The following is a 26,919-nucleotide window of genomic DNA, read 5'->3' as shown; positions in this document are numbered from 1 at the left end:
AAACCTTTGCTGCATTTAAACAAATGGCACAACAGCAGTCTATAACTATCGGTTACTACTGACATAAAGGCAGTTATTCGAAACTGTTTGCTGTCAGAGAGCAGTCCTAACCACCTGTTTACCCTAAGTCTTTTGTAGCCAGCATTGCTAACTCAGTCTGACTTAGAAATGTATAAAAAGCCAGGACCAAACTAGAGAGAGAGAGAGCACACAGAGCGGATTAAATGGGAATGAATTGGGCCAGTGTGGTGCAAGAAAAGTATTTCCCCCTATGTGCGGTTAACAAGTTGTCCTTAGAGAGTGCTTGAGCGCATGTTTGTGAATGTGCCGAGTTTCAGGGTTTGAGCGACAGGGGACTGGAGTCCAGCACTTTGTAGTGTGGTGTTCACACTGTGTTACCGCAGATCTTTCATGCAAACCTTCTCTTTGCAAGACTTCATATGTGCATCTGGTCTAATACTGCATTTCATTGAGGTTACTGTGTGTGTAATGTTCTCCAAAACCTGTTCCGCACCTACATTTCCTTCGTACTGCTATCAATGAAACTACTGCCCACCAAAACACAATGAGAACAAATATTTTGCAGCTCCACCCACTGAGTGCAAGACTTTACATGACATCCACACTGAGCAAACTTGTGCACTTTCCCATGAAACACTTGCAATTATATTGCAATTATATTTTTTAAGTATGGCAAATCCAGTATTTATGACATCCATCTAACAATTCAGCACATTCATATATACCGAATTACAGTCTCCCGCTTCCTGACTGGCAAATCACCATAAATATTTGCATGTAACCTCCACATTGCATAACATGACCTTGTTTGTGAAACCTTTCACAGAGTAACAGCAGGTCTATAGATGAGTCGAGTCCTAGAGCACCTTTTAAGGTCAAACCAGGCAGACACACCTAGCCTGGCTTTGTACTATTCAAAATAAACCCACTTATTATCAGCCAGCTATTGTTGTTGTGAGGCAATAACAAAGTTTTCATGCTAACTCAGCATGCAAGCCTCTCTCTAACCTGAGAGCAAACTGGAGCTATAAAATCAAAATTCAAAGATCCAACATTAATGTTAAGTCACCGTGTCTTGAACACACTCAAGCACTCTGCTTTAGGTTTAGCTGGCTACAATTAGCCTAAACAGGGGTCTAAACCAGTGAGATAATTCAAACTCTGAAGTATAGAATATTAAAAATATCCAAAGGCCTTTATGCAAATTATCCAACCATGACAGTACACCTATTAGACCAGTTTAGTGCTCACTAGAGACACATTTTGTTCATTCTGAAGGGAGAGCTAATTGAATAAATAAAATAACGTCCTTTACTACCAGGATGAACTTCTGAGAAGAGGTATGAGGTCTTCAGGGATCTAATGGAAGAATGTGTCAACTTTAATTCACCTGATTCTAAAGACAAATGTTTTTGAGTACAGGGGAGACACTTAACCCCCTTTTGTGCTCAATTAACTCATTTCAACAGTTTCTTTTCTCCACTATGCAGTATCTATGGCAACCTGATCTGTGGGATAATATTTCTGGTTTATGAATTGGACTAAATTTTTTTATACTGTGAACAGGACAATGGCAATCACTGGTGACTGGATTAACCTTATTTGAGATGAAAATGCAAAAAAGGCAATCGCATTCAAGAGTTTGCATTTCCAATTTGCAATCTAGACAGCACTTGATTTGGAGTATTGACATTTTTTTCTCTATTAATACCTTGCTTAGAAATGACGGCAAAAATAAAAGGTCTTTTAACTCTTCAGCATTCTAAGTTTCCTTTTATTTCTCCTTTTCCTTTACAGAAGTGGACTAGTGCAGCCTGCAGGTCAGTTTGTCGAAACCTGCAGATAAACTCAGGCTAAGAAAAACAACCCAAACTAGAGAAAAAAGAAAATAACTTATGAAGTTAAATATGACAAATTGCCAACTAAATATAACAAAAGACAAAAACAACTTCATTTCAGGGCGGCCCCTGAAGTACAGCCACTGTTTGACACCATTGTCTGACCCTTACAAGAAGCTAAACTCGTCTCTATGTATCCTCAAGTTCACTCCAGGAAATATTTCATAACTGTGTTTCATCTGTTATCCAAAAGAAAACTGTAAATAGGTAAACAGTGTTTAACAAAAAGCATATTAATGAACAGAATCTCAGACTGTTTAAAATCAACACATCACCCAACACTTTCCCAAATGCGCCCCTCCTTTGTACTGCAGTTGGCACATTACTTCGGGATCTTGATTATAAAAGCAGCCTGGTTTGGCCGTTACTGGATCCAAACCCGAGGAAAGCCAAATACAGTTTGAAGGAGAGGTGAGAAACAGATTAATTAAGTACACATCTTAAAATGTGATATGTTTCATTATTTTAGAATCGTACATGCAGGTTTATTCTGCTCTGGTTGGAACTTCTTGCCCACAGAGGCTTGAGTTTTCTGCTTCAGGTAGAGTTTCCCAAAAATGTTGTGTCAAATTTTAAAAAATAACAAAAAAAAATGTGCTCCATTAACACACTTAAAAAAAATTATTAGTGTTAAAAATATCATTAGAATAACACCCACAAAATCTTTCACCTGGTTATTTGTGTCCCAATTGATGTAGCTCTGCACCCCACTTATGGGCTCATGGATTTAGAACCACGTGCTAAGAGTAATATGAGACTTTAGCAGCTGGAGGGTTCGAATCAGGAGGTTCCTATAGCATAACAGTATGAATTTCTTCCAGCTTGAGCTGAAGTTCTGATGGCACCAAAAAAACAACCAGGCACCGTGGTTTTCAAACTCCCAACTCATACAAGTTCTTGTCTTTTGTGCTCGTGCACAGTAAACTCAAAGACTGTTTGTCTCTAGAAATTATGTCAGACTCTAACAGAAAGTTGTGTTTCCTCTTAATAGCATTTTCTGTGACCCCAATACTGCCCCCCCCCCCCCCCCCCCACACACACACACACACAAACACATACACACTAGTTCTAGAAACACATGGCACTAAAGAGATCAAGGAAGCCTTTGCAGATATCAGATCTCTTCAGTGAGGTCTTATATTCAGAGGTTGCAGAAAAAGAATATTCAAAAAGCATCAACGTTATACAAAAAAGAAAAAAAAATCAAAGCTCCACTAATTATATATGCATAATAACTGGAATGGAGACAGAATATAATTATTATTCCATTATTGTTCCACCATCCTGCAGAGTAACAGTTCTCTTTTCACCTGCTGTGAATGACTATTTAATTCGAATTACATTGTAAGATGTTTAAATCGATTTCTTATTCAGATGAAAATCTTCCTTTAGTAGAGCTTACCTGTTATGTTTTGTAGGTAGAAGCCCTGAAGGCACTGGAGGTGAAGAGAAATCTCAGAAGTCCTCGTTTCTGAGTACCACCCTCAGAATGATTGAAGGGCACTTGGAACTACAGCTGCACCAAGATCAGCTTCATAACCTACAAATATAAGTGAAATAAGAACAGAAGAAATCATTGTGTTGAAGCATATGTTTTAGCACCTGTCAATGAGGCACCATTTAGAAAGAAGAAAGATAAATAAAACCACAGAGCCTGTAGAGAAATCCATTACATTAGAATACAAGCAAACTAGTTGCATTGTTGTTCATCAGTCGTAAAGAAGACCCATCAAGATGTAGTGATAGATCTAGAATAACGTAAAACAAATAAATAAATGTGTCTATTTCACCCAGAGAAGTGTCTTACCTTTCTCATCCCGAGCTACAAAAAAGTCTAAATCAAGTTATCCATGTGTTCCTGTGCTGTTGAATTCTAAACTATGACTTTGAGAGAAGTGTAAACGCCTACAGAGGAGTTTGTGCTTAAAAAAAAAACAAAACAGGCAGCCTATCTTGTTTAACAGGTTTTTAAGAAAATTGTGAAACGGAGGTTATGTAGTCCTTTTAAAGTCATGCATGTCAGCATTTTGACAAAAACTATGACTGAAAGAGACATATAAAGCTCTGTAAGACTAGAGTTAACTATGTGTAGTTTGTGGTGAATAGCTACAGGCTAAACAGCGAATAATAACTTTCTTACTTAAGTGGGCTGTGTCTAAAGGCTTAGGGCTAATACAGGAAAATCAGCTTCACGGTGCAGCAATTGTACAAAAAGTGGGTCAAACAAAGATCACACTTCCAAAATAGTAACACACTTTACTCACATATGGCAAAACATTTGATTGGGTAGGAGTCTGAAAAACAGGATAGTTTGAGAACATACTCTATCACTGTAATATTTATAGTACCATGATTTGAAATTGGTGAAATGATCTCCCTGTGCTGCATTACTACTGTCAGATAGAGCCTGTAAAATGGGTTTCATTTGACCACAAGATCCAAAATAAACTGAATCCAAAAAGTACTCTAAAAAAATAAAGATTTTGATTAAAAAAAAAAAATCAAAGGATGTTTCTATTGAAGTGGGTAGCACCGAGCTCCATATGTAGGCCATAATGAAAGAGGGATGGAGTATAAATGAAAAGCAGGTTAGTGCAGAATTCATGTGAAGAAGGGCAAATGTCTTAAAAGGAGGAGGTATGTTACTTATAACTACACATAAACTACCATTTATTAATCAGTTAAAGGCACATCAAGTGTGGGAAAAACAACAGCTGGCTTCTTTAATAGTGCCTTCATTTAAAACTTGCTGAAGTGGAGCGCTTTCCTCTCTTCTGTCAGAGACGAGAGGAATTGTTTTGATGATACATCAAAAAACTAAAAACCTGTTTCTCAACAAACTTAACCAAACTTTTCATTCTTGACCAAGGTTCTAAAGTTCCTTCACCAAACACACTTTTTAACCACATTTTTAACACTTTTATCATTTAAAGTTATGCGCTTAAATAATTATTGAATGGTTCTACAGTTTCAATGTTAATGCCATGCTTTTAAAAATATTTCAAATTGAGAGCCTACCGATTCAAATTCCCAGCCACGGCTGGCCTCAGCTGCTGTGTCAGGTGTCTCTGTGCACAAAGAAATGCCCACGTGATCTCTGTGCCCCTCATTATAGTGGGTGCCTGTCCGACACCGACTCCTCGTCCCCTACCTGTGTGACTTTGCCTTCTTCCACCCTTAGCTGGGTAATTACCTTGCCCAAATGCCATTAATTGTGGCCCCTAATAAACAGCGATACTTGATCAAAAAAGGTCAACCTGTATTTATTTTAGCATTGACTAATGAAATTGATCTTTTTTCATCATTTTTCCATTAGGTTTACCCAAAACCCATGAGGATGCAACCTATGTATGTATGACGTATGTTCAAACCTTCGGTTGTACAGTTCTCTAAGGACCTGTTTACAGAAAACAGGGGCACAATCGAGATATCCGTTATCAGTGCTGACTGACAGCAGGGCTATTCAACTTCTATAGCAACAGGTAGGAAAACTACTGAGGGTCCATACAATAATGTATACAGTATAACTTTAATAGCTATTTTACTAGGTGGCATCAAGTAGTCACGCGCATTCCTTTTCCTTTGTGGTATCATTTTAAGTGATTCTAGACAGCAGCCAATCCATATAAAAAAGTAGGACAGTCTTCATTATGATGCACAAAAAGCTATATGTAAAAGGAAAAAGAACAGGACAAGAATAAGTTGCTGGCAGGCACAACAAATGTAGCTGGTTGGATACTGCATAACTGTATACATCAGACTAACGTTAAGCTTACATTAATTCGGGGCCTGTTCATAATAAGAAAAACGCATCTAATTATATACATTAAGTCTTTAAACCAGGTCTATAAGTGTAAAATGCTCACAGTAAGAAAACACAGTTATCAAAGTAATTATAAACTGGCATGTCCATGGCAGAATTACAACCTATTCCAAGCAGTCACAAGTGGCTTGCAGCAGGTTCATATCCATATTTGTTTAAGGTGAAGTCACTAAAACAGTATCCAGACTAGCAGGGCTGTTTGCACTATCACAACAATAGAAAAATAGATGACAGTCTTTGTAGTGTCACTAATACAGCATTACATGCTTTAGTAACATTGTAGACTAACCATACATACAAAAAATGGGTAATTTAAAGTTGTTTCAGCCAATGAGAAAAGCTGGGCTGCCATTTCTTTGCTTGCAGCATTATGCAACCACCCCTGCATCCAATTTCATGAAACTGGAGGGGGGGTTGGGGTGGGAGGAAGGGGGTGGGGATAAAGGGGAGAGGGGACATGAGCAAATGAGAACCCAATGAATTTTGGGGCAGTTCTTTAGAGGTGGAGTGAATAGGGCATAGGTGGGTTCGGTTTGACGGAAGACGTGTCCCTCTAACTCGGCAGGGAACAGCATGCTCTCGTTGGGGATTGATAGCATTTTCATAATGGAAAGGGACGCTTTGTGCAGTGGGGTGCAGTGGACTTTTTAGCTTTACAGGCCAACACTGTAAAGCCAAAAGTCAAAAGTCCACTGCACCCTCACTGGAAATGCTGTTTGTAGCAAAGATAGAGTGCATTTGACCAATTCAATGTGAAAGATGCACTCATCAATACATTGCTTTTACACAGATGTTTGCCTTCTTCGCTTGCAACCTATTTGATGGAAAATAGGTAACAAGAACACAGCGCTAACCTCAGTAAGAACATCCTGTGAATATGTCTGTTATGATGGGCGTCCTATCCGACCAAGATTCTGTCCTCTTGCCACACAGAGGTGTGGCACACAGAGGTGTGGCACACAGAGGTGTGGCACACAGAGGTGTGGCACACAGAGGTGTGGCACACAGAGGTGTGGCACACAGAGGTGTGGCACACAGAGGTGTGGCAAGAGCAGAGGTTTTGCTTTTAGTTGATAAGTAACATACCTGATTTGACTTTCCGTGTCCTGCACTTTAAGTTTCACAGTTTCCCTTCTGTCATTAACAGGCTGATCCAACACGCACTGCATAGATTTGATTGTTCATTATTTGTATTTCCTCAGGCTGGAAAAGATGCATTTTCCAGGCGGAGGTCACATAAAAAGTCAAGAATTATTTCAGTTTTTTTCAGGTATGGATGAGGTATTTACTAGATTAATGATGTTATAGACTCAAGATTAAATGAATGAATGATTAAATTAGTGATCTTTGCGCACAGCATAATGTCAAACCTGCGATTAGTGAGCCTCGGCATCTGATCTTTCACTCCAATGATCCTAGCTACAGTCACCATCAGTAACTAAGAGAACACTGTTCTGTGAATGCAGACTTAGTAAATAACAATATTTAGTTATAGAAGACCTTAAAGTACTAGGTTAGTTAAAAACAGTCATCCGGTCCAAAAGTGTTCTATAGCTGCATTAGTGTGAAAGACAACTCAGATTATTTAAAACCTTTAAACATGCTAGATCAACCTTTAACCTTGTTCCCTATTAATTATCTCGCATTAAGTTTCTTCTTATAGATTTATCACCTCGTGTGCAGCTTGGGACCTGAGACTTGCTTGTTTATAATTCCACTTAAAAGTAAAAGGCATGCCCTTGTATGCAAAACCTGTGAAAATAAAAAATAGTGATGGACATAGTTGTGGTCATCTGTGCCACTTTTCATATGCACACAGGGCTTTGGAACCACACCGGAATCGCCCCTGGACCGGAGATGCAAAGTCCTATTCATAGTCTCCAGGTGATCAGCAGAGGAACAAGTCAACCACTTCATCATAACATGTTTTATTTGGAGTACTCCAGTCAACATAAAGCGTTAACAAAGCACAAGTATTAGTAATTAGGCCTGTTCACTGCCAGTGACATACTTTTGTGTGGATTATGCATCGATAGCTGAACTTTTTTTTCTCCTGGGAGATTAAATGGGAGTTTATATCTCCTAGGAGATTACATAAACTGCGACTTTGCTAAAACTCACAAAAAAGTTAATTTAATTATACTTCGTTTATTATTGCTTGGTGACACTGTCTTTATGACTTTTGGTCCCATCAATCAAAATAACCCATATCTTCCAGCATTCTTGCTTCTACATCAGGAATAGTGAGATTATGGAGCAAGCCTTTGACTTGCAGTCGTATTATAGTGGGGAAAAAACAGGGTGGTCTTACCTTGTGTAGCTGCAAGCCAGTCCTTATCTTCACTTCGCAGGCCGGTTGCATTGCGCCGCTCACTTCAACTCAGCACCGCTGCGAAGTGAAGAGAAGGGTCGCTCAAACAGATGTGAAAATTCAGGCAGACATGGGATGGCACTGACACGAGATTATATCTCTTATCCACCAGACCAAAAAAAGAGGCCCGAACCTGGACTGACGCAATGTAGGTGAAACTCTCTTAACCCCGAAATAACTTTCATGGGTCAACGAGGATACCGGTCTGTTTTTGGACAGTTATATTTCTGTCCGTGTCTGAGCTTTGTGTGTGGGAGAACATAGATCTTTACCAATAAAAGAAAAATCCGGTTAAAATTTAATCCGAACATTTCGTTTACTCATCTGAGGAATAAGTAAGTTGAAACGTGTTTGCAGTTAAAGAAGAAGCTGCTCGTACCTTTGATTTCCCCCTGCCGTCGACTTGCTTCTGTCCCGCTTTGAACTAGTTTGTTTTGACGCGTAATTTGGAGTTTTCTCGCTCAGAGCTTCTGCGCCCATGAAAGACGTGCGCGTCACCATTGAGGGACTTCTCGGCACAGAGAGACTGCTGCGGGACGTTTTTCTCCGGGGATGATCGTGCCATAACTTTGCCTCTATGCGCGGGACCCTCTGAGTTGCATCTCACATCTCAGCCTCAGCATCGCTCTCTGTGCCGAGGAGCTGCAGAGGGCAAAGCCTTCGCGGAGGAGAACCACGTGACTGTAGCACCAATGAGTCCCAATCTGAAAGCTCGGAGACTAGGAAGGAAAAAAAATCCCCTCTGCGGTCAGAACCTTAGAGCGAGGCAGACTTTACTCACATTACACGGTCTAGTATGTGAATAGGAGACCATGTGCTATAGAAAGCAGGATAGGCGGGAACTATATCTAAAAATAGGCCATCTGCAAGCAATATTACAAAATCAGTGCAAGTTCTTACAGAGAGGAGAGCACCCGGATGATACCTGTTCCCACCTGCACCTACTCTCAAAACGACTGGGGCTTTATAGCAGCTCCGTTTAATGATTGCAAACTCTGAAACCAGTTTGTTCTCACCTCTGCAGCAAATATCATCCAGCTTCCAAGAAAATGGCTCAACCATGTAAGACTGAGCAAAGGAGAAAACAATGAATACTTAACACACATTAGGCAATCTCAAAGTCAAGTTAAAGTTTATTAGGGGTTGTTACTCTGTGTACGACAGCCTTGAAATCAAAAAGACACAGGAACAGAGAGCGTTGATATAACAAAGCACGGAGCTGGTTTTGGAAACGATATCAAAGTAACAGTATTACTTTCAGATCAGTGTTTACCATTCAATTTAAAGAACAAGCATCTTCTTATTGAAATATGGAGTCTGAATATACAGAAACAGCAAATCAGTTTTTGGATTGCGTGAATAAACTTAATGTGCATACTTGTGCATACACTTCTTTACAAAAAGAGAGAAAAAACAATCCTCAGCGAGTCGGTTGTCTTCAAGATGCAATCTTATGAACTGCTACTGTGATGGTCCCGTGACTCCTCACCAGAATGTTCCTAAAGAACAAATAAAGATAAAAAAAAAAATGTAGAAACTCTGAGCTGATAAACAAAAACTGTACTGACAAACAGGGATTAGTCAAAGGTGACAAAGTTCAGGAAATGCTCTGTTTTTCTCTATGACATGTTTTCACCTTTGACTGATAAATCTTTTTCAACCTGTCAGTCGTACACTGCTAATCTGATGATCAGTATGAGCAATCAATCAATGATTATTACTCAAAAAAAAATTTTTGTCATCATCATTACCACAAATTTCAGTAAACGAGGTAAACTAGCACACAAAGAAAGCACCACTTCCTAGATTTCATCACAAAACCACAAATTTGTTCTTATCAAGTGGTTACAAATGATCAAACTCTAGAAATAATCAGAACAAAATAAATAACCACCTTTAAAAAGGAAACAGTCAAAAAACAATAACAACAAAAAACAGGCTCATCCATTGTCTCTATCCTATCACTTTAAAGTCTTAATTTTATTTTTAATAACTTCTCCTTCTGTCACAAGTATTTTGCGAGCTGATGTTAATGGTGCACCAGAAGGGGGCAGCAGAGCTGCAAAAATAAAGTCTTTTTGTCAAGCCTGTGATCAGTTAGAGAAATTAATCATTTGATTTTGGCCTGTTTTCAGATGTTTTTTGGAGGTACTGAAGATATGTTTAGCCTACTTTAGAGTTCAGAAATGTAGAATTATTGTAGAGACACTGACACTGCCCTCGATGTAATAAAGGCCTGAGTGTGTCATAAACTTAGGAGTAGATTTCTAGGAGACTTTCCCCCACTTGAGCTGTGAAAGTAAGACAAAGAGAAGTTAATGTTGAGTGGAAATTCCCCAGGTGAGACCTGGGTGGCGGTCTCAGTGTTTGTAATATGTTAACTCTGTGTTCTCTAATGTGTAGAGGAATTTGGTGTAGCTTAGGTGAGGAGATTACTTTTATGACCGGCAGGAAGTCACGTACACAAATACACACACACACACACAGTGCTTTGACTGTTATGACGCACCCACACCTACATGCACAGTCACTCACGTGCACTCACATAGACACACAGGTACGCGCGCACACAGGCACTCACATGCTCGTGCATACACACACAGACACAGAGTTTGCAGCACACCATGGTGGTTTTATGATGGGGTCGCTCCTACAAAACTGTGTTTCACAGACAAAGGAGTGAAGATCTGCAGAGGGACACCGGCCTTGCACGTCCTCCCTTCTAGAAGATGCATGCTTAACTGAAGATGAATAAAGGTTTTGTGAAAATGACTACTGAGTTCCGGTGCCGTCTCTGGATGCCCGAGGAATAAAAAGAACTGGGGTGAAACTGATTTCGTAACAGTACTCATCTCCCTGCATATTAATCAGTGCAATGCTTGAATTCACTGAGATGGAGAAAAAAAGGAGAGATGAAAGTCAGTCAAACAAAAACCAAAAAGACAAAAGTCGTGTCAGTGCTCACCCCGACTCGGACTCCAGGCATACGGTTGGAGTGTCTGTTGGGTCTTTTGTGAGAGCTGCAGCTTGTTTGGCCAAAACGGACACAACACCGCCATGTTCATCAGACAGGGACCCGCGGCCTGGAAATAAAAGACTTTTTTTTTTAGAAAAAAAAACACTCAAACCAGTGTTGATTAATTTCTCTTTAAGGTCATCGTGCATCTAACAAACTCATGTTGTCTAGCTTCTAGCTGAGGAGCCAAACCAACATTTTTTGATTTTAACACATTTCTTTGTTGATAAGGAAAACCAGGCTACACCTGAAGGAACAAATCCACGGTTTCGGACAAGCATACTAATTTCACTGCGTTTCCAGGCCCACTCTTAGCAACAATCCAGAAAGTTTCTGCACCTGGTCAAGAAGTCAGATCAAGACACACAAAACCCTGGAAAACACAATTTGCTGTTTCTGCACTTCAGTTTTTGTAAGACGAACAAAAATGAACATTTTACAGCATTATGTGGATAATTAGTTGGATTTGTCTGTAGATTTTGTTACGTTAGGACAGACAGTCTGTGTGTAAGTTGAGTGGCTGCTGGCTCTAGGTTCATATTTACTACGCAGACATGAGACAGCAAAATTGCTTGGCCAGTAAGATTTTATTCATAATATTTTAATGAACTTTTTTTGTTTGTTTTGAAGCATATACTTCAAATACACACAACTATCACACAGTGGACATTCCATCGCAGTGAAAAGTGAGCCTGTGAGTAGAGAGTCTACTTGTATTTCAATGATATGAAAGTCTGATGGTCAAATGTAATAAAATCCACAAATGCTGATAAAGCAGCACATAATCTGGTGTAAGTGATAACCCTTCCAGCTGAGTTATACCACTATCAATATGCTAATTATGTTTTTGAATGAAAGATACACGACACACAATTTGTTATTAAAGAGCAGCAATTTTTTGTATCAGAGAAAACCTAGTAAAACGTTTACATTTACAGTGGTCCCTCGCTATAACGCGGTTCACCTTTTGCGGCTTTGCTGTTTCGCAGATTTTTTTTGTGCAATTTTGCATGATTTTTATTTTATTTATTTATTTTTACAGCGCGTTGTGTTCTGCGTCCTGATTGATTGACAATGGTCTACAGCCAATCTCCTCCGTGCCATGTCTCCTGTACAGTACAGAATGCGTTCAGTTTGTCAAATTTACATAAATCTTCAATTGCTAGCAGTGTGACTCTGAAGTGCTGTACTGCATGTTTGTATGTTTTCTCCCCAACAAACACAACAATGTCAACAAAACGTTTTGCACCGTCAAGGGCAACCGCGGGTGCCTTTGGTTTCATTCTATAATACTGGAGATCATCTATAATAATTATAAAAAATAAAGTTGGCTACTTCGCGGATTTAACCTATCGCGTGTTATTTTTAGAACGTAACCCCCATGATAAACGAGGGACCACTGTACATTTGAAAAATACCGTCTGTAACATTTGTACCCATGTTTGGATGATTTTACAGGAACTACATCAAAGTTAATCAAGGGATCACTAAAACATTTATTAATCCTTGATAGAGCAAGCATAGGAGCAGGCTGCTGACTCTCAGTCATGTAAAAAAAGAATGTTTTCACGGGACTCGGTGGAGCACACTGCAGCCATCTTGTTCATGATGTTTAACATTTAACACATTTACCATGAGACATCCACTCATGGGAAGATTGTGGCATTGTGTGTTAACACACACCTGAATCCTGCAGACCACCAAATTCCCAAAATTTCAGCTTTCATAATTAATTGTCTTTCATTCTCACTTGACTTATATGCAGAATGAAAATTAATTCTCCATCAACATAGTTAAAGTTTTTTAATTATTGTATTTTATTATTGTATTAGAATAATGTATTAGTAGTGGATGGTTTAAAAACAACTTAGAACTTATTATTCTAAAACTAATGATTACATTTGACTACAAATACAGTATGTACAATGCTAATACTCAGATCAGTATACAATATAGTTTTACTACAATTTTAAGTTGAGAAGCTTCTATTCTTTTTGAATATTTTTTCCCTTCATAATGATGTAAGTGTGTCTTTCTGTTTCATGCAGTGACAAACGTCACTAACCCATTATGATCAATGCTTTAGGTAGAAATTTTAGTATGGCCGTTGAGCTTCAACAATTAACAGATTGCAGGTAAAAAAAAAAAAAATCCCCACATTTCCAAAGAAATGCCCACAACCTTTTTATTATGAAGGAGCTTAACGTGGATTTTTTTAAAATGAATACTTGTGTTTTTACTTTGTTTATTTGAATTATTCTTTTGCTCTTGAATCTGTTTTATATTGTCTTATGTATTACTTTAAATGCTTATTTGTAGACCTGTATTGATCGATAAGAACTTAATGTTTTCGTGAAAACACCACCACTCGGTACTCTCTCTCCCATCCAAAGCGTAATGACTTATGGCTAAATAACCCATAACTTTGAGCATCTGAGCAGTGACACCAGTGCACTTTGACAAGTAAAAGGCCAGTTAACGTGAACTAGTTTGGGATTTCCTCACTTACAGCCCAGGTTGTGTCCTTGTTGATCCGTGCAGAGCACACCAACCACTGCTGGATTCTTCATGCTGCCACAAACAAACACACAGAAGGAGCGAAAGTCGCTTTAAAGGTCACAAAAACGTAAAACATATACTCAGTGCTAGAGTGGTTTTAACTTACGTATCATCGAGATGCTGTTCGAGGGTCGACTCCATTGTTATCAATCGGGAATAACTTAAATCGAAGTTTGCTCAATGAAGCTGTATTTTTGTTGTCTGCTACCTCAACGTTTCCGGGTAGAGTCAGCTGACTGTCACATGAACTAAGGGTCCATATGAGGACCAAAATATGCCAAGCGCGGAAATATACAATAGTATGTAGGACCAAGTGAGTCATGCGCATTGAAATAAAGCGTTTCGTGATTTAATGATGAATGATGCATCAAAATACATTCCCTCATTCATTCATTTATTGGACATTCAGGCATTAATAAAGTCAATAATTATTTGATATTTCAATCGAAAATAAAAGGACTGATCATAAATAAATATTTCTAAATGAACTATAAATCAATTAATTTAATAAATATTTAAAATAAAATGGCATTAAACTAACAAATAAAAACTTAATAAAAAAAAACATTTTTTAATGCCAAATTTAAAAACTATTTTTTCAAAACCCTTTTGAAAAAATGCAATTTTTAAAAGAGACATCACTAAATGGATTTAAAAAATCAATTACAAATACAAATTTATTTCTGACATTTAAAATGATGATTCACACTCCCCAGTTTAAAATCTATTGCCTGCTTGCATTCGCCTTTTCTGTTTTCTATGGGGTTAACTTCCATATTATCTAATTCATACTATACTGGCCGTTCTTACGTTCATATAAAGCACAGAGTTTGTGACTAGATAGATCGATATTTGCTAATACATTTTTGTAACTTCCATATTTATACCCTAGAGAATTAATTGTGCAGGAAAATCCCCATAGATCAGCAGTTTCTGAAAAACTCAGAACAGCTCTTCTGGCACCAAAAACTATGCTACATTCAAAGTCACTTTAATCACCTTTGTTCTCCATTCTGATACTCAGTTTGAATTTCAAAATGTCATCTCGACTGTCTCAATGCCTAAATAAAGAGTCATCAAACTTGCATATTTAATGAAGTGGCCAGTGAGTGTATGTCACAGTTTTGTGTGCAATGAAGCCAGAATGCAGGACACAACACAGAGGAGTCAATAGAAAGCTGATAATAAGTCCAAAAGCACAAAGTACAAAGAATACAAGGAGACCTGAAGACAACAAAAGCACATGCACAGGGAACAAAACACCAACATGACAAAGATGAAAGTAATCAAGACAATTCAACAGACAGAAAATACGATTCAAAAACAGGAAATCAGAGAGAAATAAATCACACTAAAGCAGGAAACAATCCAAAGGCTACAAATAAACACAGAGACAGGAAAGCTCATATTAAAAATGAAGGGAACACTGGAGGACACAGAAAGATAAGATGAAGGGAATAACAGAGGCAAGCACAGAAGGAACTTAACGCATGAGAAATAACTCAAACTAGGAACTGAAGCTAAATAAAGATCATGGATCCAAAACAAGCAGTAGGTTTGTTACCCATCTGAAAAGGCATCCAAAACACCATGAAAACTAAACAGTAGCCAGAACTATAACTTTGCATAACATGAATAAACAAACAAACAAACAAAAACCCAAATAGACTCAAATATAAAAAGGAAAAATTCAAAACCCAAACACTGAACAAAAAACAAACAGTGGACAAAACACAGGACCGTAACATTTACATCATGATGAGATTTCATATTCCCCACTCTGCGAAAAGTGTTTGATTCATGAGTATAATATTCAGTACAGTCTTCCGTGTCCCGAGGTCCTCATTCACTGAAGTAACTGTCTACACTAGATAGGTTATGTAATGAAACCTTGCTGCTCTATATTTCATCATTGATCTGTTACTCTCTTCATACCCACCTCCACTAGAAATTGATTTTGGTACTCAGAGGTGTATAAATATAAAATCAGATTAGTTTAGTTTTTCTTCTGAATATATTTATTGATTATTCACTTCCCAATGTATTCCTATGGAGCAGTCACTCAACACCCACAAATAAGCTGAGGTTGCCTAAAACAACTCCAATGTCGAAGGTGCTCCTCGGTACTGAGAAGCAAAATCACCCCTTCAAACACAATCTTCTCCACCATCCATGTAACATAACAGAATGACTCAGCATAATAAATACAAGGACGGTAACAATGGCTTTTATTGCATGTAAAATATAGCAATAATACTTTGGGTTTAAAACAGAAATCTCGTTTCTTGTACCCTCTTGATGGCAGATTTTGTTAATGCAATTTCTTTAGAAGTTAGTGTGAGGCCTCTGGGCACACCTCCACATGATTTCTGCTGCCTGTCCCAGGATGGCTTGGCTCCAGTGCTCCTGCTGACAGGGCAAAAATGGGTGAATGTAATTATATGGCCACTGCATTGGAGGAATCCATCACCTGTGCAGCAGCAGGGTAATGTCCTGCTGAGTAACCCAAGGGGTGCTCTCCCCCTCCCTCCTTCCCTCTAATTTTTTTCTGTCTTTGGCTCTCGTCTTCTCTCGCTCATATTTCTCTTTTCGCAACTTAAATCACAGTCTGCCCGTTTTCTCTGACAACCAGCTGCTCATCACTGTCCAAGCAGTCACGTACTCACAGACGCATGTAAAAGTATAAGTCTGTGCATAAGGAACAATTTTCAGCCTGCTTTTTCTGCCATACATGCATGCTCATGTATCACGTACACATCACATACACACAGTAACTCCTGCTATCTTCATGAGGACAGCCAATAAAATACTAAATCCATAAGCCCATTGCTGTAACCTTAGCCGTCACAGCAAAGCCAGTCACTCTAACCTTACTGAATTCTCAATGAAACCCTAAATCTAAGTCTTTTCCCTAATTTCAAATTAAAATTTGTCCTCCAAAGATAGCAGAACAGGCCTGCACACACACACACACACACACACACACACACACACACACACACACACACACACACACACACACACACACACACACACACACACACACACACAGGAAATCTTTAATCTTGTACAACCAGAGGTTGGTATAAATCCAGTTATTCGTGACCTATACATTAGAGCTGCAGTAAATCTGCAAATGAGCTGGATCTGAAATAGAGACCTGACTCAGAGTCGATGTATCACTGCGATCCTCACTACCATAATTCAGAGACATTAAGACTCATTATTCCTATTCTCGTATCACTTTAGTGGCACTGTAGCTTCGACGTCTCAGTGAGGAGTGGTGCGAGGTTTTAATCATTCATTTAAACCTCTTTAAAACACATAGCATCATGACACACACCATACAGCAGGGGTCGGCAACCCTAGGCACGCGTGCCACAGTTGGCACGCGAAAGGGTTAACTGATGGCACGAGTATTCTCATTGTGCTGACTTTTTACAATCAGTTACAGTAACTCGTACTGCGTACTAGCTAGCATGACGGAGTTTCTATACAGCTGGGTGGGTGCTATGATGTTACTGATGTTGAACTTTATTTTATTCATAAGGTTAGTTAGTAGAGTTGCCAACCGTCCAGTGAAAAGACGAATCGTCCGTATTCAGAGAAATTATTACGTGTTTCGTATTGAGCTGAGAAGGGACGCAGTTTGTCCCGGACTTCAGCTACAATGAAAAAGACACAAAGCTGGAGTTATTCTGTGTCTTTACGCTGCAGCTGCCTCTTCTTCTCTCATTCTCTGCCCCTCCCTCGCCTGTTGCTACTTCAATCATGAAACTGATCAATGATCAGCTGATCGGCTTTTCTCTCTCGTTTGTTTATCGCCCACTTTGTGCCAGAAAGAGGAAACCGCCGGATGTCGCGCTAAACAACAGCAGCACGTTTAAGCTTGATCAGCTGTTGTTAGAATTTATTTAATATTAATTTCTAGTATCAGCTGATGTTTGCTGGAGCCACAGCTGTAAAGCTGCTGGTCATGATATCAGTTTGGCTATCTGGTGAGAGGGAAACATGAAGAGGAAACCAGGAGATGCCCTTACTGAATCATCAGGGCTGTGATGGAGAAACAGGTTTACCTTTTAGGTGACATGACTGAGTTGAAGGGAAGTTATGAACTGTTTCTGAGAGACAAATAACACCAGGATCCTTTTTTTACTTAGCTGACAGCTGGTAACTATGCAGGGGCGGGTCTGGCAAAATTTTGCCAGGGGGGCCAGGTGGGGCATTAACAGAGAGAGGGGGGCACAAAGAAATACTTTTCTTTCTTATTCTCATTTAAAATGTCTGTTATTAAATAATTATCTGAAGCTTACAACCAAAGTTTTTATCTGACGTAAAATGTATAGAAATCATACATATACCAACAAGACTGTACATCACTGTCACAACAGTGTTTGTTTTCATTCAAAGGCTTTATGGTTTTAATACCTGGTGGGCCGGTCTCTAGTCAAAATGCCCGGGACGATTTTTGTCCCAGTCCAGCCCTGTGCACGACACGCAGTGAATTAATATGAGAAGGTGCATTAAAAAATAAATGGCCGCGTCAGCGGTGCACATTGCAAATTAGCTCTCATAGACACATTAGTTGTGCTGCTTCTTCATGACGGTATCTTAGCTAACAACCCCAACTACCAGATTCAAATTGTAATTGGCTAAAAATAACTTAGCCTACTGGTGAGAGGGACGTTGTTAGCTTTCCATATTCCGACATTTCAAAAGCTTCAGCAGCTTTCCGCTCAGCACAGCATCAGCACCACGGAAATACACGGATACATCCGTAGGCTTGAGACACAAGGCGTTTTTGGGACTTTCAGGTGTATGGACCAATTTTTTTTTTCTGATCAAACCAGAAATCTTTAATGAGCAGCTGGATTTGTCTCACATTAACTGGCTGAGTTAATGCCAGTTAATGCAACATCGAAGCAGCTGGAATCCACAGCTGTGCGTGTTCATGGAGCTGCATTTTCACCTGCTGGACATCACTACCTGACAAGTTTAACTGTCTTCAGAACATTGCAGAGGCCTTATTGACAGTATTTGACTCTACATATCTGTGTGAGTGGATTTTCTCTCACATGAGTCCTCAGGCAGCCATCTGAATGCTGGACACTGGGAGGAGACCTGTGTCTCTGAGTGGGAGACCAGAGATCACATTTTCCCTGTATTAACAAACATGTCATATTGGCCCAGTTTATTGTTCTTATCATTGTTGTGAGGAAACCATAAATAGCATTTGTATTTTCTGTTGTACAGTTCATTTGGTGTCATGGATAAAAAGTCTTTTTTTGTTTCAAAATAGCTGATAACTATTCACTGATAGCTGCCAACATCTGCAAACAAATATAATTCTATAAAGTGGTTCTATATAGTGCGTAACTGTTCATATAGAGCGTTATTAAATTTATTGCTAATGCAATCATATGGCACACTGACTTCTGAGGAAATTTTAAATGGCACTCGTCATCAGAAAGGTTGCCTACCCCTGCCATACAGTAATGTGATAAATAAGAAATATCGCGTTCTCGTTTCTGTTTTACCAGAAGACCAACCCACAAGTCAGTAATGTGGTAATGTCAGTAAACTCATTAGATGGCTTTGATTTTTATTTGTTTTGTCTTGATCACTTCTGATTGACAAATAGCTCAGGACTTGTGCCCTTTCTTCCACAGACATGTCAGATTTATTTTAGTTTGTCAACTCCTGAATTGGTTCTTTTGTTTTTGCTAGCTTGGTGGAAACTCTTACAGCTCCGGTCCAGAGACGATGTAGTCGAACCCTAAAGTGAGTCTTCGTAAGCCATCATCTGGATAGGTGAGACGACAGAGCTTCTGAGTGGACAGGCAGAAGGGGTGTAAGGGGGATTTTTCTGGCATGAGGAGGGAGGAAAGAAGAGAGGGAGGGGAGAGTGTTGGGTGGGGGGGTCACAGGTGGATAAAGAGAAGGAGAAAGGGAGGCTGCCTTCTCTAAGGAGTTGTGTAAACGTTGAGGAGTGGCTGAAGAGTCGGGGAACCAGCTTGACGTGCCACAGAGACAGTTCACAGTTGTTGTGTGGTGCTGGGGGTGCTGAGAGAGTCCAGTTCTCTTGTTGCTGTCATGGGTTTCAGGGAGGTGCTGCTGTCCTTCCTCCTGTTGTCTGTTGGGAGCTGGTGCAGAGGAGCTGTTATCACAGGGGTAAGATGGAAATTTCTAATGGAGCAACTCAATGTTAAGGTTTTTGATTTATCAGACTAGAGCAATATTTTAATCAACTCATCAGTCTGTGTGTTGTCATATTGAAAGTGCATTTTACATTGTGTCTATCATAACTGTAACTGTTGCTTCAGTTCAGGGGCACTAGTATATTCAAATAATTTTTTAAAAAATCAAGAAAAATATTTAAAATGTCTGTTTCTATCATTATATTTTCATCATCACAAAATCCTTTTATATTTATATATATATATATATATATATATATATATATATATATATAAATTTTTCATTTTATTTTAAATTATTTTAACTTACATTTTTGTGTGTGGATGAAAACTGAACACATCACTTCTCTGGATAATATTGTTAAATTTAATTACAAATGACTAATGACAGATCATATCCTCCCCCGCTTGAAGTTAACTGGAAAAATCAGAGGAAATTATCTCAGCCCCCTGAATGCTATTCATTTGTAAATGAGTTAGGGAGAGGACAGGGAATAAATCAAATGGATTTCCCTCTCCAAACATGGGAGGGTATCTCTATTACAATAAGTAAAAGTTATATATATGAAAAGATAAACTCTATATCTATTACCATATATGAAGATGAAACAGATTTACTGGCAACAATAGAATTGCTTTTATTACTTTTTGTCTAGACCTCTGCCACCTTGTCTTTCTATCTTTCCTGCAGGCTTGTGAGAGAGATGTGCAGTGTGGTTTTGGCCTTTGCTGTGCTGTCAGTCTATGGCTGAGGGGTCTGAGGATGTGTGTCCCAAGAGGTGCGGAAGGGGATGAGTGCCACCCCTTTAGCCACAAGGTGGGGATAAATCTGATGTCAGTTATAATAATCTTCCAGTGTTACACACACATACGCGCACATAGGCACACACACACTTTTATCCTTCTTTCTTGTTTTAAGAAATTCTGATTGCTGTCAAGCTGGCTGAAGCCTTAGAAAAGCTGCTGATAAGTGCAGGGGGTATTGATTCTACTCAGCAGATCTGAGCCATATATCTCTTTGATTATCTGGAACAGGCGACGATTACTTCTACTAACACCACATCCATCTCTGAAACTCAGACCGATTAAGAGAAGCTTTAGGGCCTGCAGTTCCAGTTGTCAGCTCATAAAGGATTTAAGCTGTCAGATTACCCCAAAGCTACATTCCCTTTCCCCTTTTTCACGCTTCCAGGTACCTTATCCAGGGAAAAGGCAACATCACACCTGCCCCTGTCTCCCCCACTTGGTGTGCACCAGGTATGCTGACAGCAAGTACAGGTGTACTGAGGACTTCAAAAACATGGACTTTTAACGGACGAGAGAACACCCAGAATGATGCAAGCACAACAGCAAACAGAGTGGAAATCCGAACGGCCTGCGGATCAAAATCTTCTTCAGTGACTTTATTCTTCATTTGTGTACTCTATGCACTAAAATGTATGGGTTCTACTGATGCACACAACAAGCACATAAAAAGAAACAGGGAAGTGTAACCAACAAGATCTACAATAAACATGAGACAGCTTTAATTTAACAAGCCAAATGTTACCCCGAGAGTTATTTGCGAACCTTTAGCACATCTGCTGCTTCTATCATGCTCATTTTATATTAATTTATCATGAGACGTGTTCGAGTATTACTGTCAATAAACATATACATAAAGTTGTGTTTTATAGAGGGCTCAGTTAATATTGTTACATAAAACATTATGTTCCGTATGGAATGGAAATGTCAACTGGTTTTAATCACGGTGTGATAACGGTCATAAACAGAATCTTAGTGCAAATACTTTCACACGCAAACTGACCTTGTATAATATATTTGATTAGTGCATACGTGAGTCAAGGTGAAATTCCCTCATGTTAAATCGTTAGTAGTTCTTTGTTTCTTCTGTCTTAAATTGAAATGTACCGTGTCCAGTGTGAAATCATGACCTGACACGTGGACTTCAAAAGCTTTAACTAATAAAAAATTAATAACAGGAAAACATTAAGGGAAAAAGTAGTATAGATCACCAGAGACGTTATGAACTGGGAGTATTACCCTGCAGCTGTGAGGTACTTGTGCTGTCCTTTACTTACTCTACTTGTTCTTTATATTTATACTCCACTGCATCTGTGTAAAATATTGTCCTTTGTACTTATATTTATTTGACATCTGCAGTAACTACTTACTTTTTAGGTCGAATTACCACACAGAAAACATTTACAATGCTCATCAAATACAGCTCGCCGTTACAGTATATAAAGAGCTGCAACCTTAGCTACAGCATAAAACACCACTTATACATAAATGCACAGCAAATAATAATAAACCAGAATAAATTCAAAGACTAGCCACTTACATCATTTGTTTAATGTAGGATTACATTTTGATAACTGTAATTGAGTATGTTTTGATTGGAGTACTATAATTGCTACTTCTATTGGGTGTGAATACTTTATGCTACCAATTTGTTAAATGTTACTGCAGCGTAGTGCAGAAAAACAGCTATTGTTTTTCAGTGAACTTATGAAAATTGAGAAAAAGTGTTTGTCTAAATCTTAAACCTAACCCTAATTTCAGTTTACTAAGTCAAAATTTTGAGATAATAATGAGAAATTTTGACTTATGGATGGCAAAATAAGCAAATAAATACAGTGGTGGAAACAAGTTTCTGTAATTTACGGCTCACACTTTCACATGATTACATCTTTGCTTGTCCTACCTTTGTTTTATTGTTATCAGATAAACCTTTCCAAGTAATTCAAGCTCACATCTTTGGAAACCTTGAGGAAAGTTTACATACGGGTATTAAGTAGAAGGTCTGGACATCATATCTCCTGAACTGCACACCAACACATTGGTGTACCTGTTTAGCACTTACAGTGTATTTAAATGATGTGACGAATAATAAAGTCAATCCTTTGGAAGTTAGTTGTCATTTTCAGGAGATACCCTGTAAATACAAGTTTGACTTTTAGAGTTGCAACTTTTAAGTTCATACAAAACATTTTTTTTACAATCTTCCTAAACACTTTCAGTGTTCACAAGCTTAATGGGATATTTGTCCCCAGATAAGAGTCTGTTTTCTAAATCATATGCTTCTTATCACCATCTTTCATATCAGCTTATAGGAAAGGGCATTTCGGAAAAACAACCTTGATTAGTTGTATATAAGGGCTGGCCTCAGCAACTGGACGTTCACTCATCTGAGTCTACCTGTAGAGACAGCAACATGATGAAGTGGCTCGTCGTTTTGGCTGCCCTCGTGGCTTTCGCTGAATGTCTCCATAAGTAAGTCTGACTTGGTTGGTTGTTTCTTTATTTGTTTTATGTATTTGACATTAAATACATAAAAAATTGTGAAACTCTCCGTGTTCCTATGAGGAGATCTAAAGGTCCTCCTGCTCACCTGAATATCGCACAGACATTTCTCCAGCTGTAAAATTCAGGCCTGCCTTGCTCATTGCATGATTTTCTGCTCACGTTGCTACATGTAGGATGCCCCTGATTAAGGGAAAATCTGCCAGGCAAACCCTCAAAGAGAAAGGGTTGTGGGAGGAGTACAGGAAGAGTCACCCATACAACCCAGCAGCCAAGTTCTACAGCAGTGGCACCGAGTCCATGACCAATGACGCTGACGTAAGCCCAGATTAGTAAAAAGCTTTAGATTTTGTTCATGTCGTTGAAAACATACCTTGCTTTACTTTTTCAAAATTGTCTTTTTAAATCTGTATCTGCATCTGTGTACTTGTGCCTTCTTTATCTGTCCCTCTAGTTGTCCTACTATGGTACGGTCTCCATTGGAACCCCTCCTCAGTCCTTCTCTGTCATTTTTGACACCGGCTCCTCCAACTTGTGGGTCCCTTCAGTGTATTGCAACAGTTCAGCCTGTGGTGAGTGCCACTATGATGACTACCGAAGCTCAGACAACATGGTACAACCTGGCCAGTATGGTTTGAACATACAGAAATGTGTACTTCTGCTATTAGATACTGTTCAAAAATATCCCTTTTTCATTTTAGGCTCTTTTTCATTCATGAATTTTATCCATAATGTAACTTTTTTCCAGCAGAAAATATGCTCTTAACTCACGAGGCGAAATCAATATACAAGCCTAGATGAACTTGACCACTAGCAACACTGGAATCCTTCGAGCATTAGTAGAAGTCATTTAGCAATAATAACAGAGCAGCACAGTTTGATTATCACAGTGACTTGAGATTTCTGCAGTATTTGCACTTGCAACTCTGATTCTCCACATAATGAATTGGTTTACTTTGGTAGCACATTCTTTCTAGCTTGTTCTAGTTGTAACTTTGCCAGCAGAACAACACTCATTGCCATCACTGAAATGCTAGACATCCAAGTTGTATAAAATTGCAAAACTTAAAAATGCAATCCTCTGCAGAGAACCACAATCAATTCAACCCATCACAGTCATCCACCTTCCAGTGGGGTGACCAGTCTCTGTCCATCCAGTACGGGACTGGCAGCATGACTGGGTTACTGGGCAGCGACACTGTTGAGGTAACCAAAACCCGTGGAACAAAAATCATAGTCTATTTAGACTTCAGATGGGCATCTCTCTGTGGTTTGCTGAACTGTGAGTGACAGCTGTTTTGCATGTCCAGGTGGGCGGCATCTCTGTGGCCAAGCAGGTGTTTGGATTGAGTGAGACAGAGGCTTCTTTCATGACTTACATGCAGGCTGATGGGATCTTAGGACTGGCCTTCCAGAGCATCGCCTCTGACAATGTTGTACCAGTTTTTAACAACATGATCACTCAGGGGCTGGTGTCAGAGCCCATTTTCTCAGTCTACCTGAGCGGGTACGGAAATAAAATGGAATTCAGTTGGCTGGAAAATCTTTATTGGGTTTTTCTTTTTGAGTATATTTTGTGAATTTATGATGTGATTCTCCCTGTGTGTGTGTGTGTAATATCTTAGCAATAGTGAACAGGGCAGCGAGGTGGTCTTTGGTGGTACTGACAGCACCCACTACACTGGAACAATCACCTGGATCCCTCTGTCTTCTGCCACCTACTGGCAGATCAACATGGACAGGTGCCAATAAGTCATCCAAAAGCTGTTTTCTTCATAGCCAACATCTTTGCTTATAGCTTCATATCAGACACAAAAAAATCACAAGGTTATAAAACTTCTTGGCTTGACTGTAATTCAACTTTCCACTTCACAGTGTTACCATCAACGGGCAGACTGTAGCCTGCTCTGGCGGGTGCCAGGCCATCATCGACACTGGCACCTCCCTGATTGTTGGTCCAACCACTGACATCAACAATCTGAATAGCTGGGTTGGAGCCTCAACCGACCAGTCAGGAGATGTGAGTCATACCATCGTGACACAAATTTTCCCCTTTTTCTGAACCCAGAGTAAACAGATGTTTAAGACTCTGACGTCAGAACTTTGAAATAAAAATAATTAAGTGGGATTCGGATAGCTGCTTCAGTTGGAAAACTGTAAAATACCAATAAACAGATTTTCTTCTGCCTCATGGCCTCTGACTTTGTTCTGCTGACAGGCTACAGTGAACTGCCAGAACATCCAGAGCATGCCTGATGTCACCTTCACTCTCAATGGAAACGCCTTCACAGTCCCTGCATCTGCCTATGTTTCTCAGGTCAGTAAGACCATCCTGCCAACCACAGCACCAAATAATACAATACAATAATGAAGATTTGAAGAAATATATCTTCTCTTTCTCCCCTGTCCACAGAGCTCCTCTGGTTGTATGACTGGCTTTGGTCAGGGTGGCACCATGCAGCTCTGGATCTTGGGAGATGTTTTCATCCGGGAATACTATGCCGTCTTTAATGCCCAGTCCCAGAACATTGGTCTGGCCAAGTCAGCGTAATGACATCAGTAATCTCATAAATACTCCAAGCATGTATTTTAATGGAATGGGAGAGTTTATGCAAACAGGAGTTTGTGGAAAACGTGCATGTGAACATGTTGTAGCTGCCTTTACATTAAACAGATTATAGCAACGCATAGCATTTCTCTGTGTGTGTGTCTGTGTCGACTGGACTTGCATGGCTATCTACTATTATCGCACATCAGTAGAATAAAGTGTTTCTGTGTTGTGCTGAAATGTCACAGGAACAAGAATCAGTCCAGTGTGTTCTTTTATACACTCGACCTTTTACAAAGGATCTGAAAGTTTTCACTTTTTTATGGTAAGGACAACAGGCTAAGAAAAAAAATGACCCAACAGCTCTCAGAAGAAAAAAGGGCAGGTTGCCACTGACATCGAAGAAGCTGATAAGGACAAACATTGATAGAACAGATGATAACCTGATGACATGCTTTCACAACTCTGCTGCTATCTCAACCTGTGAACATGAGAATGGGGAAGTCTCAAACACAGACAAAGCACACATTTACTGCAGAGACAGAGTTAACTGTTTTAATTTCATTTCTTATGCTGTCAATATTTCTCCATTAATAGCTCATTATTATAAACATCATCAGATATCAGATTTTACAGTCCATTCAAGGTTTGGGATACAAAATAATCAAAACAAAGTAGAAGTGATCAGTCTCTGCTTGATCATTAAACATCTTTTAGTATTTAAGCAGTTAACTGACATATACATAAAAACTTTCCAACAAAACACTGACAAAAGAATTAAAGTGGATCAGACATTAAAATCTGTAACTCAAATTCACGGTTGGATTGCCAGTATGGAGTATTCCACCATCCCAGCATGCTCTTCGTCGGCAGCTCCTGTTGGTGCGTTGTGCATCCTCACATTTGCATACACTTCTTCGGGCTTCTGCAGAGCCCTGAAGTCCACCATTGTGTAGACTATGCCGCTCGTTTCCTAGTAGAGACACATTTTGCCAAGAGACAGTGTTTTAGAGGAAGTTTAAAGTATAAACATGTCTCCAATTTAACATGATAGTGAGTCACAGCGACTGCTTGTTCCCTGTTTAGCACGTACCGAAGCTTCTTGGTTCAGTGAGTCACAGTAAGTTTCTCCATATTTGTCTACAAAGAAAAACAACAGAACTTCACATCATTTACCTAG

The 26,919-nt window shown here is 39.2% G+C and overlaps 4 protein-coding genes across 6 annotated transcripts in view; 2 read left to right on the top strand and 2 right to left on the bottom strand.

The window, feature by feature from the left end:
* slc16a4 (solute carrier family 16 member 4) overlaps positions 1–9,115 on the bottom strand; it is a 32,119-nt gene extending 23,004 nt beyond the window's left edge. Inside the window, exons 1-3 of one of the 3 annotated variants that reach the window (XM_040047534.1) lie at positions 8,493–9,115; positions 8,054–8,131; positions 3,322–3,459 (exon numbers count right to left, since the gene is read on the bottom strand). The gene's annotated coding sequence lies outside the window, so the exon portion shown is untranslated. Of the gene's footprint in view, positions 1–3,321; positions 3,460–3,726; positions 5,959–8,053; positions 8,132–8,492 lie in introns of those variants that run through there. The other 2 variants (XM_040047535.1, XM_040047533.1) reach the window with 2 other exon arrangements.
* A 113-nt stretch (positions 9,116–9,228) lies between these two features.
* On the bottom strand, positions 9,229–13,938 carry lamtor5 (late endosomal/lysosomal adaptor, MAPK and MTOR activator 5). The gene is made up of 4 exons (XM_040047538.1): positions 13,795–13,938; positions 13,639–13,700; positions 11,079–11,196; positions 9,229–9,612 (listed from the first exon to the last, which is right to left on the bottom strand). Exons 1-4 carry the CDS (start codon positions 13,827–13,829, stop codon positions 9,552–9,554), a joined length of 276 nt encoding a protein of 91 aa, XP_039903472.1. The 5' UTR covers positions 13,830–13,938; the 3' UTR covers positions 9,229–9,551.
* A 5,636-nt stretch (positions 13,939–19,574) lies between these two features.
* Positions 19,575–21,714, top strand: prok1 (prokineticin 1). Its single transcript, XM_040048229.1, has 3 exons — positions 19,575–19,859; positions 20,577–20,702; positions 21,078–21,714. Exons 1-3 carry the CDS (start codon positions 19,782–19,784, stop codon positions 21,195–21,197), a joined length of 324 nt encoding a protein of 107 aa, XP_039904163.1. The 5' UTR covers positions 19,575–19,781; the 3' UTR covers positions 21,198–21,714.
* Positions 21,715–23,041: 1,327 nt separating this feature from the next.
* On the top strand, positions 23,042–25,879 carry LOC120744084 (pepsin A-like). The gene is made up of 9 exons (XM_040048238.1): positions 23,042–23,161; positions 23,368–23,509; positions 23,646–23,763; positions 24,279–24,397; positions 24,502–24,698; positions 24,817–24,933; positions 25,067–25,211; positions 25,410–25,508; positions 25,605–25,879. The coding sequence occupies exons 1-9, from the start codon at positions 23,103–23,105 to the stop codon at positions 25,740–25,742; spliced, it is 1,134 nt and encodes a 377-aa protein (XP_039904172.1). The 5' UTR covers positions 23,042–23,102; the 3' UTR covers positions 25,743–25,879.
* Positions 25,880–26,919: the final 1,040 nt, after the last annotated feature.

This window comes from Simochromis diagramma, unplaced genomic scaffold, assembly GCF_900408965.1.
Source record: "Simochromis diagramma unplaced genomic scaffold, fSimDia1.1 OVJJ01000387.1, whole genome shotgun sequence".
In the NCBI taxonomy this organism is placed as follows: Eukaryota; Metazoa; Chordata; class Actinopteri; order Cichliformes; family Cichlidae; genus Simochromis; species Simochromis diagramma.
This window is presented reverse-complemented; position numbering and strand designations above follow the sequence as displayed.